The following is a 21,230-nucleotide window of genomic DNA, read 5'->3' as shown; positions in this document are numbered from 1 at the left end:
TCAGCTGTAGCTAGCTAGCTAATTAAGTGTTTGCTCCTTGATTTGGTTGAAAACACTGTGTCCAACTGAATTGTTTTAAAACAAGATACCTTATATAAACTAATATGCACTTGAAGCCTACAAACATGATATGCTGAAAGGCTAAAGCTGCATGTCCCGGGCAAAAAGTCAATATCTTCACAAGCTGATGGTCATGATACAATACATGGGAAAAAGTAGCATTATTGTTCTTGTATTGCAGTGTAAGATTGGTTAGTCGTTAGTTAGTTTTTGATAAAAATGCAGCCTGTTAGCCCACAAAATGTAATAAGCTAAAGAAATCTATTTTGGCTTTGAAATGACACTGGGTTTGGCTACTTTAAGCTAGCTGGACATGCTAACACTTGAAGTTTAGGTTAGAGCAGACAAACTTCTTTAATCCATTTCTGACACTTTTTCTCTTCTGTTTTTGGTTTTGGAAAGGCTAAAAGATGACAGGACTCTACAACCTCCCCCTCACCTTCCAACCTACAGCGGCCACAAAACCAGTGAGCCAGTGTTTGGTTTATCCGTTCGGGGCTACTGTAGAAACATGGCGGGCTCCATAAAAGAAGACACACTCCTGATGTAGATGTAAAGGGCTCATTCTAAAGTAACGAAAACACAAATATTTTTATTATGATTAAACAATAATTAAAATATACTTATGAATATTCTATTCCATTTCTGCCAATATTTCTGCTAGTAAATCCAACAAAATCTTACACACTGGTCCAAATACTGTGTATCATCTCTTTACAGGCCCACGCACACTGTTTCAACATGTTGAGAAATCCAAAGCTTAATAGGCACTGCAGGCCTGCAAGGCACTAGTTATAGGCCTGCTACGATTAGACAATTGCTGTTTGGGGGAGAGTTTCAGTGAACTGCCATTTGTTTTGATTTAATTTGTTAATTATGAGTAAAAATAATAAGCAGCATACATGGTAAAGCATAGAGATAAGAAACACTGGCTCACACTGTAAGCCGATTCCCCTTTTGCCCCTCTTTAACCTCAGGGTGTATGTAATCTGTTCAAAGAACTACAGATCTGTAGTTTTTAGACCGAATGGATATGCTTCATCAATTCTTATGGTCTCCTTCCCTCCCTGGAGGAGCTGGTGTTACATTCAAGGTACATTCATCTATTGTTTTTCTATCTGCGATGGAATAAAGGGAATGACTAGAGCCCTGACTGAGCGGAGAAGATCCCTGTACGATTTGGGAACGAGCAGATTGGAGTCTAGCCTGTGAGATGTGTTGAGAGATGATCACCTCGGGGAAGCATGAGCCGAGCCCCCTCGAAGCTGCAGAGCGAGAGAGATAATGGGGTATGTGGCTGACAATAGGTGGATGCGGTTCTTCTTTCTAGTCTTTTTGGGTCAGCACCAGAGATGGGTCAGCACACCGACAGAATGGAGGAAATAGAGGGAGTCAGAATGAATGAGAGTAATATCTCATATGTCTGTCCTTGCCCCCGCTGCCCTCAGTCAAATCCTCACCATTATGCTTTCATACCTGATTTATGTGATGCGGGTGATGTAGCAGTATCTTTTCTTTCTGCTTTACAAGACAGGAAACAGAGGGTTGGCAGCCACTATAAACCAGTTTTGGAGCCGTATTTCTACCTGTGCTACAGAAAGTGATCCAAATAACAGTTAAGCATAAATCTTCTTGATTTGGCCTAACTACTCCTATCTTGTCCTCACAGCCCAGAGCAATTCTACATCTTTTCCTGTGGTGTGATCTTGAGTGGGCAGAGCTTACATAAGTGCTATTACATCTGGACTGTCTTAGCTGAATGGGTTTCCCCTGATATCTCAGGCAGGGGAGAGGTAAAGAAAGAGTGAGGAGTGCAAGCGGGTGAGATGTAACAAATGTATATCAGCAGTTGTATGCTACATTAGTAGCCCCCCCCGCATTATTACAGGCTTTTTTAAAATTATATTAGTATGTCTGTGTGTGATGATGTTACTGCTTGCACTTATGTTGAAAATGTACAATCTGTTTTGACTAAAACAATATATATTTTCCATGAAAGAGCAACTACCCTTCCCTCCTCCTCCACCCTCCCAGGTCTACACACCACAGCAGTGAATTCGGCTCAGCTCGATTCACTCAGCGGGTCATGGAGACAGTGTAAAACAAAAACACACACGGACAGAGTCCCTGCCGTCTCTCTCCCACAGTGGAGTGAGACGGTCGGGGGCAAAGAGCTGCGTCCATCCACACTCATGAGCACTATGCCCAGTGAAATGCTGTCAGGAAACACATCTGGCCCGGCATAACGACTCTGAGAACAGCGACTGACCCCCACTGTGCTCACTGCCTCTGTCCTCATACGGGCCGACTCACACAGTTCAAACCTTTGGTGAGGAATACGCTGAACACAAACACACACCGTAGAGAGGGGGGTGTGTCTCTGTCTTGTTCTTCCTCGTTCAACACCGCTCAGGAGGCGAGCGAGGATGAACACGTAGACACAATGCCAGCCGCTGTGAATACCACGCCAGCAAAAAAAAAAAAAAACTTTATTTTTTTAAAAATAATGCGGTGATGATGGTAATGAGCTCAACCCTGCGGTAGGCATCACATGACCGCAGTTTTATGGTAAAGTGATAATGCGGTAATGCGGTTATTTTCACGGCCCTATACATTAGTGGAATGAATGCAGGGTGATGCATGATCACTAGTAATGTTTGGCCAGAGGCAGAGAGGGAAAACAGAGAGAGAGAAATCTACAGCATTGCATGGCCACGAGAGGCAACTCTGTGTGGGATGGTTTATCACTGACAGAGGTTATGATTGCTTAGATGTAACATGGGCTATAATTGCAGCTGAAATAAACACGGCTGGTTGGTGGTGCCGCAATCATCGGTTAATACTTTAATGAAGACATGATGGCTCAGAGATCAAAACCTCTCCAGCTGAGATTGCTGCTCCAGCTAATTTTACTTATACAAGCACAGAGTGGCTTTACACTCCAGCACGTTGAGCTGAAATCTTTCTTTTGTAAAGCTGATTCTTTCACGCTGCAGTGTACACTTTGCAATTCTTTCTTGTGCAATTATTTACTGGGGTGCAGCCACAAGGGAATCTGCTTGTTAAGTGAATGCCAGGGAGTTTCAGTTATAGTTATACTTAAAATTTTGTTTTGCCAACGGTTGACATCAGGGATCATCCTGCACATAGCTTTTTTGTTCATTTGTCTCTCTTTCTCCTCTCTTCTTCCATTTCTCAACACCTCCCAGTATCATCAGCCACAGACTCTAACCACCTGCGGTGAATGTGAATTAACAGACGGCATGCTGCTTGTAGGGCCTTGCTTGCCACTGAAACAGATTCATCACACAGACCTAGATACCGCCTTCTCTCACTGATACACACAAAAACACACACATGTATACACACACACTTTCACGCTAGAATAGCACCTCACATATCATACATCCATGGTGTAACACTCTTCACACTTACACACTGTACTTTGAAGATCAGGGGAACAATAACATCAGCAACAGACTCTGCTTTTTGGCTTTCTTTTGGATGCTACAATCCTTTTTAGATTGTGTTAGCTGCGTCTGAGAAAATAAATATCCTATACTTTCTTATTTACTCAAGAGCCCCTGATCTGTACTTAGAATAGATCCCTGTTCACACCTCTTCAATTGCTGCATTTATATATGAGTGGGAGTTGCTAGAAAATCAATGTCCATCGGAAGTTGAAAGAAGGAGTGGGACAGGTTTGCCCACAGGTCAGAGGTGCGTTGTGAGATATTGACTAGTCCTCAGTGCTGCAGTAGGCGCGTTGAGAAAACACATCTACAGGAATATTATTGACAAAGGCAGCACAACCGTTCACCTCAGTAAAGTGGACAGATACTTTATTATCCTCTGAGAGAAAATTCGTTTTCACGGTCAATACATGAAAACACTCAAATGGAGGAACAGGAGAGGTTCATGTTTGGGACCTAAAAGCATATTTTTCACAGATGCACCGTAATAGGCCCTCATAAGACTAAGTACATCAGTATCTTCAGGTATAAAGATTTTCTGATAGTTAAAGGTGAAAATTTTCCACCAATTCATGAATAAGGTACAGCAGCAATCTTCCATTATGCAGCACATATGGAAGCAGTCTAATTATCACAGATCTTTTGGAGGGATTTTATACTGTATGATGGTCTTCAAGTTCAAATGCTTAACTGGAATATTACTGGCGTCTATCTGCTGAAAAAGCTACCTTGAAAGGTTTGTATAGACACAATTTCCTGCTTTGTCAATGTGCTACATTTCTCCTGGCTTGGCTGCCTACACCATCAAACATAACTGATAGTGCTCATTGGTGGGAAGCCAGAGTGGAACATGTTCTCCTCAGTAACTCCTACTGGGTCATTGGGTCATCTGTGTGGTGAAGTTGGGGTCTGGGGGAAATAGCATTCATGCTGTCCTGGTGGTGTCCTGGTATATATAGGTCAAAATCTGGAGCAAGCAGTTACACAGACCTGGGCGCAGGTGAAACTGGCCATTGAAAAACAGAAAAGGTTAACACAATGACTTCACAGTATTGAATTAAGAGACATGTTTTGTTTAAATGTACATTTTGATCACTTGGGGATAAAATTGGACCTTTGATGGTACAAAAATTGTCTTGCAAGAAAGGGTATTATGTTGTACCTGTATGGTGACAAGATATGAAACATTGGATATTACTTATGTGGAAAATACCAGCATCGCCACTCCTGGATCTAATCCCTGAGTATCTGTTAAGGAAACGCATTTGGAGGAAAAGGGGATCAAGAGGAGGAATTAGAAATCAAATGTGCACTCACTACGAGATAAAATGGATGAACTCTCCGCGCTGATCAAATTTGACACTGACTACGCAAGCATGCTTTGTTTTACTGAAACATGGTTGTCTGAGAACATTACAGTGAGGTTAGATGGATTTACATTCCTATATTTTGACTGGGACACTAGAAAAACAGAAAAATCATCTGGAGGTGGGCTTTGCATGGCTGTAAATGATGAATGGGCAACCAACTTTACAGTTTGTGAGACCGACTGCTCACGGCATTAATAAAGCATGACTGTGTCGTTCCGTCCTCACTATCTACCTCACAACTTCACACAATTGACGGTGATTCTTGCCTATGTCCCTGGCCCTGACAATGCGCTCACAGCTGAACGCTACAACATAGCTGTCTCCAGAGCAGCTGATCGGCCTGTCTTTCTGCTTGAGGATTGCAATAGTTGTGACGTCATTACCCTACTCCCACAGCTGGAGCAATATGTCACATTTCCAACATGACTGGACAGAACAATGGACTTAAGTTTTGGAAATATACCTTGTGATATGTCTCCAAGCCCCACCCTCCCCATGGTTTCTCAGACCATCATGTAATATTACAGCTGCCAAAATACAGACAAAAATTGAAAACATATAAGATCCATTCGAAAACCATCCAGGTTTGGAATAATTACTCTGTGGAAACTCTGATGAGATGTTTTGAGCTCACTGACTGGAAGACGTTCTTCCAGAGAAGTGAGAGTGACCTGAACATACTCAATGTCTCCATCTGCTCATGCATGTCATTCTGCACTGGCAGTGTCATTCCGACTAAACAGGTCAGACTCTACTCCAATAACAAGCCCTGGGTCACCAGAGAGCAAAAACACTGTCTCAACCTCAAAGTAAATGGCATTCATACAAGGAGACAAAAAACATGTCAATGAACTGAAAAGGGAGCTGAAGCTCAAACCTAAGCTGGCCAAGCTCTGTTACAAAAATATGATGGAGGAGAGGTTCACCAGGGGAAATGCGAGGGGGGCGTGGCAGGGTCTCAACACCACAATTGGCAGAGCTCAGAAATCAGCCCAGATACAGTGCCCAGACCCCACCTCTTTCGCAGCACCTTCTATGCCAGGTTCAACAGGACTGACCCCATAGAGGACTGGACCCCGACCAACACCAGCTATGCCTCTGCACCAGTCAGTGTGAAGAACAACCATCATCCCTGTTCCCAAAAAGCCCCATGCCAAAGCTCTGAACTGTTTCAGGCCTGTGCCACTCACCTCCATCCTCTGCAGATGCATAGAGAGGGTGGTTGCTGGGAAGCTTACCACCATGGTGGGTGAGAATCTAGTCTAGGGGTGGACAATATGGCAAAAATATTGTTCACGATCTAATATCGTCATATTGCACACCCCTAGTCTGGAGCTGCTCCAGTTTGCCTACAAGGTGAAAAAGGAAGTTGAGAATGCCAACCTTACTCTTCTGGCTACAGTGGCTAGGCACCTCGACTCATATGTCAGGATTTTATACATGGACTTTTCATCTGCTTTTAATACCGTAAACACAAACACACTTCTGCGCCGCTCCAAGGACTACATGTCATCACAACACTGGTTTTATGGATTAAGGATTTTTAAAGGACAGACACATCAGAGTGAATGGTTTTTAATCCAGCAACGTTGTTTTAAATACTGGGGTCCCACAGGGCTGTGTCTTGTCACCCATCCTCTTCTCCATATACACAAATGAAATCACCTGCAATAGCAACAGACTGTCACTTTTTAATTATGCTGATGACATGGCCTTGGTGGCCTGCCTGACGGACGAGCGCTCCCTATCCTCATACAGGCAGTATGTGGACACCATGGTCCTCTGGTTCCAGGAGAGCTCCCTGGAACTAAACATCAGTAAAACCAAAGAGCTGTGTTGCAGGATGCAGCAGGCACCTGACACCCCACACCCTCTCTCTGTACCACTCAGGCTGGAGGGGAAGGTGGTGGAACAGGTCGAGATCTATAAGTACCTGAGATAGACCACCACATGTCCTTCACACATGTGGACGGAATCTACAAAAAGGCCCAACAGTGCATGTTTCTCCTGAGGAGGCTGAAAGGTTTTAATGTCAGGCAGAACATTTTTAACAGCAGTGTACCAGTCACTCATCAAATCAGTCCTCACATTCAACATTGACTCCTGGTACAACTTCCTCACAGAGAAAAGAAAGGAAAAAACTCAAGAATCACTGAGCATGCAACCAAAATCACAGGCACCACTCAAACCCAACTCTCAAACCTTTGCAGTCATGCAGTAAAAAGAAAGGCAGACTTCATCACTAAGGACCCTTCACACCCCCTTCACCACTCCTTTCAGCTACTCCCATCAGGCAGCCGCTTCACAGCACCTTTTGACAAAAAAGAGAACTTTCATTCTTTCATTTCCACTGCAATATCCATTTTAAACAAGCACAAATAGATTGTCACTACTTTTTAATGCAGCTTTGCACTCGTGCTCTTATTTATTTATGGAATTGTTTGTGTTTTAATCTAATTTTATTTGAATCTTTTATGGTTTTATGTTTTTATGTTGTTTGTGAGCCCCTAACCTAAGACAATTTTCTATCATTACATGATACTCAATAAAGTATTTTTTAATCTTGAATCTGTATAGGGTACGGGCCCAGGGAAAAGCTTTGCTACTGCAATGATGGATTACTTTTTTTATGAGAGTGGAGAACAGACATATTGAGTAATATCAGTAAAAAATGTAAGTAAGTAAAAACCAAGGTGTTGGTCAATGTTGGCCAAAGCTTAGACTGAACTTGTAGTCCATAGTGGAAAACACCCCACTTAAAACGTAATAACTCCTACGTAGGACATGACAACTCTCATATAAGAGATAAACTTCACTGCCTTTACTCAGTAAAGAATACTTTATTCTGCTATGCTTGTCTTGAAATATTAATTATATTGAGAGTAAAAGTGCTGGACAGAGCAGTGAACACGAAGGCCATAAGTTCAGTCAGATCAAGCATTAACAGAAAGCCTCATTGTCTTAATTATTTTACTCCTACTGCTGCTGTAAATCCTAAAAATGAATATTAGGACAATTACAGTGGAGTATGTTAGGATCATTGCACAGCTGATACAGTTCTACCCTGACCCATGAAGTGTTATTTATATGCAGTTAATTTGGCTATATTGTATTCCATAAATGGTATTTTTGAATATTATATACTGTATTTTCTCTCTAGATTGTAAGTTACATTAAGCGTTCATGTAAGGTTTTTGTAACCTGTGATTTTTTTTGAGATTGGTGTGCTGTGTCAGTGAAATACAGGTCAGGTTTTGACATATATTTGGATTATATCTTCTGCTGTAACAATGAAAGATGAAACGCACAGTTGATGCTTTTCAGTGTAAAACACTGTTAAAAATTACACATTCTGTTTTATTTTTTCATATAACTGCAATTTTTTTTATTATCATTTCATTTGTGTGTATATCTTAACACTGTAAATCTTATTAACAAGTTATTCTGGTCAAAATTACACACCTTCTAATTAATGGACATCACGTTATTTCTGGTATAATTTACAATATGCTTTATATGATTTGACTGATCTTTCATTGCCCTTATGTCATACAAACCATTGTGTAGACAGTATTATTCTAAAAATACTATCTCATTGAAGGTCTTTGTATCCTGCCAACAAAACTCATATCATGGACATCATGTGAGTTTTAGATATTCTTTTTTTTTTGTTTTAATAAGATTTTTTTTCAGCATTTTTGCCTTTCTTTGAAAGTGCAGAGAGATTTGAACTACGGTTATGTGTGTTATGTGTGTTAACCATTGGGCTACTGGGGTGCTCTGAGTTTTTGATATTCTACTACAAAATGTGTAAGTTACCAATTATAAATTCATCACCCACACAGACTTCTTGTAAATGAAAACATGTTGGGTCAAAGTTGGCAAAAAAGAACCCCTTTTTTTATTCCTACTTTTTTGTACGAGACAGATTTATTTTATGCAGATACTAAGGATTCAGCCAACATTCCTCACTAAGAATTTATCATTTCAGGGCTCTGAGGTCACAGTACACAGACATCTAAATGTAATATGGATGTAGAAAGACATTAAAGCAACAAGTGGTTGCTTTGTAAAGGACAAAGCTCCTGGCTATGCAAAGGCTATTTTCTAGATTCAAGAATGTGCAACTGGGAGGTGGATGAAACATAGGCTGCTGGAGGTGTTCAAGGTTGTGTGCTATAATGAACTATAGTAAAGCTACCATTCTGCTTCTACACTTCCCCATGGAAATAGGGACTATTCAGGCTTGTTAGGCTTCTAAGAGCTGCCTACGAGCCTGTCATTTCACATTAAAGTAGCATAGCATTGCTGCTTTCATGGATTTAGTCCTCACTGGACAGCAAATGATATATTTATGTATAGATTTGAGATGGGAAGCAGACAAGCTTGTCTACTCATCCCACATTAGCCTCTATGTGTGTGTGCATATGCGTGTGTATGCATACATGTGTGCCCTTGTGAGGGTATGTTAGTCCCTCAGTGGTACAATGCATTTCCATTATAAGGCATATGCCACCCTGTGTTATGTTGAGCTGAGCTGTTAGCTGTTACTGTGACTGTCACATCTATAAAGGGGAAGGGAAGGGGATATTTCCTGTTTAGATGCCACCAATTTCCTCTTCATGCATGGTGCACACACACATAATGCAAACGCACGTACCCACCCACACACAATTGATAGATTTATTATAGCGTGTCAGGAAAGTGCAGGCTTCACATTTCAGCAAAATGGACCTATTTGGCGGCGAACGACTGCACCGCCCCACCCACCCCCCACCTAACTCCTCTCAACCCCACGTCCTCCCCCTCCCACCCCACCCCACCCATCCGGCCCGCGTGCCAGCCCACTCAGCCGAATCCAGAACGGCACCAAATACATGTTTCTGTCACAAGCTTCGTGTCAGCTTTTTTACATGAGCAGGAGAAATGGGGAAAGAACGGGTCATTCTGACAGTGGGAATCACTCTGTGTGGATCTTAAATGTTTTACGGCCTTAATGGGCCTCCAGAAATAGATGTAGTGCTAATGTCCTCTGACTCTAGGAATAGTGGGTAGAATGTGTCTGTGCTAAGTGTGTGTATTTGTGTGCTTGGGAATTTGTGTGAGGGTGCGTGCATGTCCGTTTGTGTCTGCGGCTGCTTGTGTGCGATTCAAATGGGCTTAAGTGAGGGATTCACGCATGCAAATGAAGCCACTTAAATCTGGGTCCTTTTTCCCCTCTATCTCAAAGGACACCCTATTCTCTATTTAGAGCACCACTTTGACATCAGCCCTATGGAGGCAAGGCCCTATGGGGCTTTGGTCTTAAGTGATGCACTATAGACTATAAGGAATCATCCAGATTTGCCTTATATAATCTCTCATCCTTAGAGATATCCACAACAAATCTTCAACAAGCTCCTTGCCTGATGCAGACACTCAACATAACCCATCGCCCAGCTTGAGCATTAAGCATTACCTTTTGAAGAAGTGTTCAATATCGTGGGATTCCTGGCATTTGGTGCTTCCAGACAGCATTTGCTGCTTTAGAACAGTTAACCATCTCTCAGCATGGTTCCTCTTCTCCAGACAGACTCTGACTTAGAATATTGATCTCTCTGCTAGCTGTATCCTTACCCCTCAGACAATCCATACTAAATGTATTAGCTGTGGAGAGAGCTACAATGTCCTCTGCAGCTAATCATATTTAGCCACAGAGAGAGGTATCTTTAAAGAAGCAGCCTATTTCCAAGGCTAGAGTGAATTGTCCAGACCAGAATTTGGTGCTGCAGTGTGCAACATCAAAAGGTGGGCTTCAGAGGCCGGCATATTAGAAGATCATTTTGGTTCATCTAAGAACATTAAGGCCTAATGTGCATGTGTGGGCTTACACAAGCAAATGCACATATGTTCTTGCATATGCAGGAGTAATTTTGATACACCTAGCAAGGTTTTTCATTATTTCTCCCCTCTCGCTCTCTCTCTCTCTCTCTCACTCTCTCTCTTTTTCTCTCTTTCTCACCAGTCACACACACACACACACACACATGCGCACACACAGTGTTATGCATCACAGCAGGCATCATACAGGAGAGCAGCACTGATTGTTGAGTGGGGCAATCAAAGGCTTTGATGCTAATCAGAGCTCTCTGTCCTGCCAGTTTGGGATGATGGTAGAAATATACAATAAAGGAAAGGCTTTTATAGCAGATGCCCAATGCCTGGCTGATGTGATTGCTCTCTACCACATTGACTGAGGAGCAGGGGATAGAAATCAGCCTTCAGCTGAGGGATAGGACTGTATACTGGCTTGTGTGAGCTCCTAATGCAGTGCCACATGTAATGAGCTTTGGATTTGGGCCCCCATCATGCACAGAGTTTTCCGCCTAATCTGCTAAATACTTTGTGAACCATTCATTACATTTGTTTGGGTTGATTTCCACGCTGCTACTTCTGTAGAGATGACAGTAGTACTGTGTTTGGCGGGATCTCGTGCAAACCGCTCTGATAACACCTGTGCTGCTTGATGCAGCGAGCGTATTCCTGGCACTCATCTCCTCTCTCGGTGGGGGGGCTGCTGGTGATGTGTGTTTTTCTAACCGTTGATTTCTCTGAATGTGCTCTGAGCGCTTCTGTGTTCATTTCCGCCTGTCTTGGCTCTTGCCAGAACCTTTTTGGACATATGTGCTTTTGCTTTTTGATTTTGTGTGCCTGCATGTGTTTGTGTGTACGCATGTGTGTATATGTGTGTGAGTTTGAGAGAGAGAGACAGAGAGAGAGAGGACAGTTTTTGACAATCTGTCTCCATTGTGTTTTTTTTTGACTGTCTGCATATGTGTATGTTACCTCTGCCTGTTGGTTGACAGGCTGTTGTTCGGCCTTCTGACAGACAGTTCCATTAAATCATGCTGCGGTGGTAACCCGCCGTGACAGGACGCCATCGCCTCCCTGGGATTCCTCCATCAGGGTCTCTCATGCGCTTAACGAGGAAGTAAACATGCTAAATTGTCTGTTGGAGATGAAGTGAAGAGGCTGTCTCAACGCTGTATGTCACGTGCAATGTCCACAGAAGTTAGTTTCCTTACTTGAAGCAATATTCATAACTCAGTGCACATCCACGGCCAAGAGCCATCCTCGTTCCTTACTGTAAATAGAAACCATACCGTGCTTGGCATCAGCATATGAGAACACACAACATTAATGTTGAATGTTTGCTGCCAACAAAAAGAGAATAGACTCAGACGTGTGGGCTATGCATAATGATGTATTTGCAAACAAATCTAGAAGACTTTGTGGTCAGAATGTTAAGAAGCTGCCAATTTTTGAAATATGGTGAGGTATTATGTTGCAAAATATTATCCACCTTTAACATTCTGAAACGGTTGGAATCCTTTAAATAAGCATTGGACATTTAACATTAAGTCTCTGAAATAACTGGCTGTTTGGTAGACCACAGCCACACTGACAGGTTTCCAGAAACCTCTTGAGGGTTTTTGGATGGTTGCAAATAGTTCAGCGGACAATTATTTTCAAGCACAGAGTAACGGTGCAGCGATGCTATTGTTGCACAAAGGCCATACAATAATAAATGCATCCCCTTTGATGACTCCTCTTATAAGTGAGTGCTTCATTTGAAGATGCTGTTTGTTGTTGTGAATCCTCCTGCAGATTGAGGCAGAGTCTGCCTGGGAGCTGCCTGGTGAGAAAACACTGAGTGGATTTTGAAGAGGTGTTGAGTGCAGGGGATGATGGCTCTGCTTGTTCCTTTTAAGGTTATTTTAAGCTGCAGACCTGCAGGGTGTGTGTGTGTGAGTGTGTGGTGTGTGTGTCAGGGTTGTGTTTTAATTAGAGAGACAGGAGTGTGTCCTTGGGCTGCCGCAGAGGGTCAGGAGAACCTGGTAGTCTGGGAGAGCAGTGGCTGGGACAAGTCTGGCAGGCCTGCTAAACACCCATTACCCAGACGTGTAGATGCACTCAAGAGCGCACACACACACGCCCACACCCATACACACCCGTACACACCCATGCACACACAAACACATGTACGCGTCCTGGTCTTGGCGCCATTCCTGTTGGCCAGTGATACGATAGTAACTGAGCAGCCTGCATCTCCATGTGTTCCATGGCCTTCTCTCGTCTCTGAAAGCAAAATTACCACTGGCACTCTGGGGAGATGGAGAGAGGCATGGGAAAGGTGGGCAGATTGAGAAGGGCTGCAGGAGGTGGAGTGGAAGGAGCAAGGGGAGGTTGAGAGGGAGGTGAGGGGAATTGAAAGAAGAAAAGGTTGAGAGGGGACAGGGAGGAAGCATCTGACATTTATGTTCGTGGTCAAGATAAAATGCCACTTCGGCTGGCATCTCTCTTTCATTCTCTGTTGCTCTCTTCAGCCATCCCCTGACCTGACGCTCGCCTCCCGCACTTATTTTCATACATCTCGCTCCATTTCCGCAACCTTCCATCGGTCAGTTCTCCTCTCATTTCCCTGCATCAACCTCTTTCCATTTTCATGTGTCTACCATATGACCTCTGGCTTCCATCCAGCTATTTCTTCATCTCCTTCTAGTCATTTCCATATCACAGGCCCTCACCTATGCCACATCACGCCCATCTTTCGTCAGCTTTCCTCTTTGATTCTTCGCCTCTGAATCCTCTTTAACCTCCCCTCTCTTCCCTCCCATACCTGTATTTGCATCTCGTCCTTTCTCTCTTTCTCTCTCCAGCTAATCCTCTCCTCCCCCCCTTTCCTCACACACACACACACCTCTGGTGCGCCTAGCCTGGGTCCCAGCCGATGATGGGACTCATAAAGCCTCCCAGATGAGGCGATAGCTAATGGCTGTTGAATAATGCATGGCAGGCAGGATTTAGAGAGCCCAGTCTATTAGCCTGACCAAATACTCTGGGCTTTTATTAAAGACCAACACTTACAATTACAAACTACATTAAGGCCGGGGTCCTGTCTCAGCTCCCCCTCTCTCACCATTCATCGCTGTCTCCATGGTCATAGCTAGGGCAGGATATTATCTTTTGCTTTTTAAGATTTTATAGCCTTGGAGCAGCTGACCCTTTTAGAAAGGGTCACTGACAGTCTTTTCTGGTTGTTGTGTACTTTTTTTACATCATTGTGTCAGAGGTTGGTGGCCCTTTTAGTCACAGTTGTAGATAGAAGAAGAAATGGGTGAGGTGGAGGCCACCAGTGTCACATTTTCACTGTTGGTGGTCATTATGAAAACGGTGGGTTGATGCATATATGTGGGCTTTTTATGTCTCTCCCTGCTGTGGATGGTTGGTTGGTTTTTGAGGTGGTTGTGTGTCCTAGCATTAACAACAGTGTGTGCTTATGTTTATATAAGATTGAGAGACATCGGTATGTGTATGTGTTGTGTACACACCTGTTTTCCATCCTCTGCTCCACTGCCGCAGAATAGTCATCATCTTCTAGATGGATTTTAATTTTCTCTGTGTTTACTGTTGCTGCTGCAGATGAGGCTCCCTGGCAAATCATTCCACATGATTATACATGAATGTTAATGGCTGCTAATAACTATAAGTGTCTGGAAGTGTGTGTCCTGTAAGTGGCTTGTAAATAGTCATAAAGCGTTGTTAGCTAATGGCTATCTAAACATCCTTCTACCTGGCTATGTTTAAGTGCTTTAGCTGTCTCTCTCTGTAATAGTGTATTGACCTGTCTTCTAATTTTGAGATTGCTATGCAGAGTTTCATCTTGCATTTGCATACTACATTGTGATACGTCTGCATATTCTTGACAAGTTTGCCGAGTGGGGTATTTGTGTGCCACACATTCTGTAGTCATGGGATCAATGGTCAGCGAGCTACTGCGATCCCGTTAGACAAGGGTTCAGTTTTTACATTCTGTCAGATCTTTAATCATGTAATTCAGGAAAGTAGGGGATATCCAGGCCATGTCATATCGAGAGTAGACACCATAAGGGATGATAGATTGATGTCAACCAGTTCAACACTGAAAGTGTCAACTCTAAACCCTTGATCCATCCACATATCCTCAGCCTCTGTCCCTTGTCTGGCATGTGTCTGGAGAGCGAAGTGATTAGATGTCTGATCTACCAACGGTCAGATGAAAAGCTGCCGCTTAATTTAGCGCCAAAAACATCAACCTCATGAGCTAACAGTTCCTGTTTATTTGTCTGTGTGTGGGTCTCTCACTCTCTCTCTCTCTCTCTCTCTCCCTATCTCTCTCTCTTTCTCTTTCTTGCTGATGTTTATTTAGTCTGATCTCCTGGCTGACCCTCCAGCAAGCCACTGTTCCTCAATAGACTGCACTCTATATATAGTGTTCCCTAAATGTCACAGACTGTTAAACCAGTCCTTTTGTATCAAATCACATACTTTAAAGCTTTCTGTCAAGTAAAATGTGGTCCAAATAAACAGTTGTGTATCTGTATTCACATTCTGCCTCTCTTAAATGTAGGCATGGAAGGACTAACCAATACTGGAAAACTGATTGAACTGTGAGAAATACAACTACATCAATACACAACCACAGGACAGATTGAAATTCTGTGTGAAATTCATCAAAATTGCTATTTTAATTACACTTTCTCTGTTGTTTCTGGTTTTGTTGGAAGTAATTATGTTTTGTTGTCTTAAAAAAAAAATGTTAGTGTAATTACTTACAGACCAAAATAAATCAACATTTCCTGTCAGCGTGTGGGACCAAATCAATTTTATAAAGTTTTTTTAAGTTATTAAGTTTTAATTTTATTAAGTTATATTATATAAGTTAATGTTGGTTAGGTAATATAACCATGGCGTAACCCGAGATTCACAGAGTTCAGGTGCAGCTGTAGCTATTTTAGTGTGTTTTCAGTTCATGAAAGTTAAGTGTAGCATTTTGGTTGCCTAAAAACAGTCTTGTTTAGAGTTTGGTTGTATTAAAAGACCCTCTAAGGGTGGCCAGTTTTTCTGGTAAGTACATTTTGTTTTAATGGTTTTAAGCCTGTTTTTTGCTAGCAAAAATTAGCATTAGCATTAGTATTATCACATTTAACCATAGACTGTAAATGCACCGTGCTAATCAAGCTAGCAGCTAGTAGCTAGCGTTAGGTTTAGCGCCACCCTCTTGTCCAAATATGGTCACTTCTGACTTCAAAAATCCAAGATGGCGATGGTCAAAATGCTAACTCGGGGCTTCAGGAGTCCACAAACTAATGGGTAACGTCACAGTAGTTATGTCCATTACTTTTTACAGTCTATGTGTCAGACTCTAAAATGTCCAAAGCTGCCTCAGATCTCTACATTGCATCTGCCGGTGGCACCATAAACCTCATTATTAAGTTAGGAAAAGAACTTTATTGGTTTCAGACACAGTCAATACCCGAGGCTAGTACTACTAGCATTAGCAGCTAAGGCAACTTCCAAAGTATAGTGGCTCCAAATTTCCTCAGGTTGAAAACTGTAAATAAAGCCACGAGCTTTTTTATTTGCAGTGACATGCGCTGAAGGATATAATACCAATTTAGATGCATGACACTGATCCTGAAAATGTGGTAAACACTCAGTCGACAGCATTTCAATGAAAAATTCATCCTCCTGGGGACTGTTATGCACTGCCCATTGCTGCCATGTTGGTGGGGCAGTAGGCATGTTTTCTAAACCTGTACATGAAATCAAAAATGAGGAAATATTGATCTTGTTCTTATTTAGTTAGGCTACTCGAAACTAATACACTTCAACTCATGAAGAACTATCAATCTTTTCAAATCTGATTTGAATCAATATTAAGTCACAGCTGAATCCAATCAGCCTCGAATCTCATGTTGTATTGCTACAAACGTATCTGCATTCTTTTAGTATTAGATCGTGGACATGGTACCTTAATACGTATCGAAATTTCCTAGAGCAGAGACACATATTTCCACCTGGCAGACAATATGCTGGCTTTAAAAAAAAAAAAAAAAAGTTTTATGCCTTGGTTGAATGTCTCAGCGCAAGAGGGTCACTAAATATCGTTCTCCCCTTCACCTATGAAAGTATCTGCTTCACTTCAATAAGTGAGTAGAGGGCTATGGCTGCCTGGATGAGGGGAAATCATGTCCCCAAGACAGAGAATAAAAAGTATTGGATGTGTATTATTGGATGTGTTTTTGTAGAGAGAGGGAGAGAGGTGAGCACATACTGATTGCATCTCTACAGCTTTATACTGATATGGACATTAACAAATGACTCAAAAATGTGTGTGTGTGTGTGTGTGTGTGTGTGTGTATGTGTTCAACATAGGCATGTGTTAAGACAGCAGAGGACTACAGTGTCTTATCTTCGTTAACGGTATTCCTCTGTCTCTCTGGAGACGCACAGGGAGCAGAGGGCAACTGCAGTCTGATGTGTGGCATCTGTTCCCACATTTGTTAAGCTTCTGCTGGTGTGTGTGTGTGTGTGTGTGTGTGTGTGTGATTTTAAGAGAGAGAGAGAGAGATAGAGAGAGAGACAGACGGAAAGCGCTACCGAGTGTGCGAAAGCGTATGCGTGTGTGTGTTGTGATCGGTGTGATAGGTGCGGTCGGTGGAGTGGAACGGCAAGGTGTTGTTGCAATAGAGGTCAAGTGCCGACTTGTCATTGGTCTGTGTTAATGCTGACCTGGGGCGGTGGCTGCACTCACCTCATTGACTGCAAGATGGCCGCCAGTCGCGTCTGCAGGTGGTGCTGAAGACACATCTCTTTTCCGCTTACTCTCTCCCTCTCTTTTCTGCGCACCTTTTATATCTCTATCTCCCTCCAACATCTATAATGTGTTCCAGTCGGAATACCAAGCAGCCCCCTCATCCTTTCTGCTATTCCTCATGTCTTCCCATATTCACACAGCTCTGTCCTCTTGAGCTCAGTGCACATATACGTCTCTGAATGCTCGGCTTTCCATACTGTAATCTCAGTGGGGACATTACATGCATAATCTACTCTATAATAAGACTCTAGTTGGTCCCGGATGCCTGGTTAAGATAGGAAGGTAGATGTGTTAATTAGACTCGTTTACAGCACTAGCTAGTAAAGAGCAAGACCCCTTCACAGATGACCTGCTTCTCCTTGAGAAGAGCCACAAGAGTTACTGATCAAAGTTTCACATGGCAAAGCACCGGGGATCTGGAGGTGAGTTGAGGTAGTACCGGTGGACTTCGTCAAGTCAAAAGCAGCACTGGTGTATGTAATGGGAATAGGAATTATTGACTGGAGCGGTGTGGTATGGAAATAGTGTCTTTGGTGTGCCATCATCGAGACGGAAAGCTTATAGTACCCTGATTTATGACTGCTGTGAAGAATTGAGTGCTTCATAAAGATTTGCCGCTGGCTGAGATGGAGTAATCAGTGAAGTGATCTGACTTTGGTGGATTACAATTCCAACGAGTTGTAAAGTCAGTTACAATGCCTTGACTTTTTCTGTGGGACAGTACATGTGGAAGGAGTTAGAGAGACTCTGGCCCTCTGTCAAGGTCATATGGATTAGAAATGATTGGGTTTCCAATAGTCTACTGGGAAGTTCTACATGATGAATCATCACTCCATTCCAAATCGACACCAATTAAGAAGGGTTTGTTTATTCCGCTGTGGGACACGCTGTGGATGTTCGCTTGGAACAAGCATTTTCACCCCCTTTCTCTTTTCACAAGCAACGCTGTGGCATTTGCAGGGATTAGTATGATGTGTGTATGTGTGTTTGTGTATTTCTATCCGTGCAGGCTTCCTCATGCAATGACGTTCGTATTTGTTTCAGGCCTGCGGATTCACTTTTTTTTTTTGCACGCTCGTGCGTGTGTGTATTTGCAAGTGTGGACATGTTGGCACGTGCGTGTCATGTCACTCAGTGTTTACTGTGTAACCCTGCTCTGTTTGTGCCAGTAGCTTCTTGTCTGTAAGGCATGCTATATGAAAAGTGAGGTTGTGGAGCCCAGTGCTAGAGCCAGTGAATTCATTTGCATTCATTCCACTGCCTGTGTCTCCTCAGAGCCCATTCTAATTACCAGCAGCTCAGGTCTGCTACAACACTGCGCATAGTCTCTCTCTCTCTCTCTCACTGAAAAAATGGGCTGCTGGTGGTGCATTCCTGTAGCTTTGATACTACTCTCTCTTTAGCCTGCCAGGAATCTCTTCATGTTGGTTTGTTTGCTGTCAAGCCCAGGCACTTTCTCCTGTTTTAGTGTCGGAGTCAGAGGAAATATAGTATATGCATGTGTGTGCAAGCGAAAGTCCTCCATACTCTGTGTATGCTTGTTGTGATTGTTTTGGGGTTGAGGGAAATGCAGTGTGTGTTCATATATGAGAGAGAGAGCAAGGAGGAAGGAGGGAGAGAATCATGAGGCTTGTAAAAGATGAATGTGCGCACTAATCACCGTAATGGCCATTGTGGCGTTTCACCTCCTGAGTCTCAAACACCTTGTCACGCCCTCTTTCCTGGTGATGCAAATTTCTACCAAGGCTAATAACTCACATGACATCATGCCACCACTGAGCATTCTCCAAAGCTCTGTCAGACACTCATGTGCATACTTATGCATGCATGCATGCACGCACATGGGAAGTATGACATGCACCGATGTGCGCACACGCACACACTAACAGCTGCACGACTCCATGGCAGGTGGCAATGACCGGGCACCTTGCTGCAGTGACAAGGTCAGGAAGGATCAGGACATTGCTGTACTCTCAGGAGAGAGGAGCTGAGCTCAGCTGGCTCCTCTTCCACTATAGGCTACCTCCACACAAACCTGCACTGGCCTCCTCCTGCCTCCCTTGCAAGACAGCCAAAATTCATTAAGATCAAAAAAGTTCAGTTGGGCAGTTCATTCTGCAAAACATCGGCTGACTAATTACAAGTTTTAAACAGATCATTTAAATGGTGCAGGACCAAAGGAGGGTGCGTTTCTGAAAATGTAATTTGAACGCGGGCCCCCGCAGTGAAGTGTTTGAGTGATGGTAAGCTTCTCGCTGTAGAGCTGAGGAGATAGACTCAGGAGGTTTCATGTCCTCTCACGGGAAATACTACTTTCAGAATCACCTGCAGCCTAAACATGATTGTGGAGTTGCTCCAGAGTTGTTTTTGAAGATGGGGGTACAAACAAGCAATTATACAAATGTGCACATAGATATACACTTTCACGCACGCGCATACATACACACACACACACACACGCAGCCGTGCGCACATTGAGTGAGTCCTCCGGTATGAAAAAGCCAGATGATGCATGGCTGCTAATTATCAGCCTCTGTATGAAAATCGACTGGGTTCTGTATGAGAGGGAAAAGCTCTTAGAGCACTTGGTTTCTTCATTTGTATTTTCTTGCTTTAATTGGACAACATGATTGTGTCACTTTGTTAAATGGAGTTCCCACCGTTTATCCCTGTGTCTGCAGAGATTAATCAATGGTTGTTTTTATTCTAATTGCTGTCTCAAAGCCCACTGTCATCAATGTAATTATCAGTGTTTCTGCCGCCATCACTGCTGTTTTCATCATCATTGTTACCACTGCTATTACCGACGTTATCGTCTTTATCTTTGTTATTTTCATCACCACCACCGCCTTTGTTATCAGTAACAGCATCTTCATCAGCTTCACCATGATCATTAGCAATATTAGTCCCCCTTATCTTAAATTCACTATTGTTATTATCGATATTACCATTCTTCATCAGCAGCCAACCAATGAAAGGAGTCATATTGCAACTTATAATGTCTGATGAGATAGTGCGTTATCTCTGGTCAGGAACTCCGTTAAGACAAAGACAAATTATTGCAGAGAGTCAGATGGTCAGCTAGGGCAGGATCCCATCTCATTACTGCAAAAAAAAGAAGAACAGAAACCAGTGAGTTCTAATTTCAGTTGTCTGACCTTTATATGGGGTTAATTATTTATTTCATCGAAGCACAGCAGTGGAATAAACTTTGTGGCAATTTAATGCAAGTCAATTAAGAGGCGAGATAGATGAAAAGCTATCCTGGGGGAAATTATTAAGCTTTTATTTTTAGAGTGGCGTGGATGATGTGGTTTTAGCTGGGCTTGGTCCAACAATAGTGTTAAATGTTCTCTAAAATGATCACATTCCTCTGTTAGACAGGCAGGTTTGATATTGTTGGGGTCAAGCTCTATGGATTTTATACGGCTTTCCTGTAATAAGTGAAATTAACTCTGCACTAGAGCGCTGGGCACAATAATGAAGCGAGAGAAAGGAAGCGAAAAGAGCCGAGAGCAAACACGGGGAGTGAAGAAGAGGAGGAAACCTGGTTAAATATTAGACTTTAATATTATTGTGGCTCATGTTTTTATGGTCTGCTACACACCAAACGTGGTGGTCTCTTCTTATTAAAGAAGCTATACATTC

General features: G+C 42.8%; 1 protein-coding gene across 24 annotated transcripts in view; it reads left to right on the top strand.

The window, feature by feature from the left end:
• tenm1 (teneurin transmembrane protein 1) overlaps nucleotides 1-21,230 on the top strand; it is a 233,099-nt gene that overhangs the window by 97,877 nt on the left and 113,992 nt on the right. The window contains exon 1 of one of the 24 annotated variants that reach the window (XM_042418946.1): nucleotides 15,818-15,829. The exons of 22 other annotated variants lie outside the window; for them this stretch is intronic. Coding sequence is in view for 1 of the 2 variants with exons in the window: in XM_042418945.1 (XP_042274879.1) it covers nucleotides 16,072-16,075 (4 nt within the window). In the remaining variant the exon portion in view is untranslated. Of the gene's footprint in view, nucleotides 1-15,817; nucleotides 15,830-16,017; nucleotides 16,076-21,230 lie in introns of those variants that run through there. One more of the 24 variants, XM_042418945.1, reaches the window with a different exon arrangement.

The sequence above is a fragment of the Thunnus maccoyii genome, chromosome 8 (assembly GCF_910596095.1).
Source record: "Thunnus maccoyii chromosome 8, fThuMac1.1, whole genome shotgun sequence".
Lineage (NCBI taxonomy): Eukaryota > Metazoa > Chordata > Actinopteri > Scombriformes > Scombridae > Thunnus > Thunnus maccoyii.
This window is presented reverse-complemented; position numbering and strand designations above follow the sequence as displayed.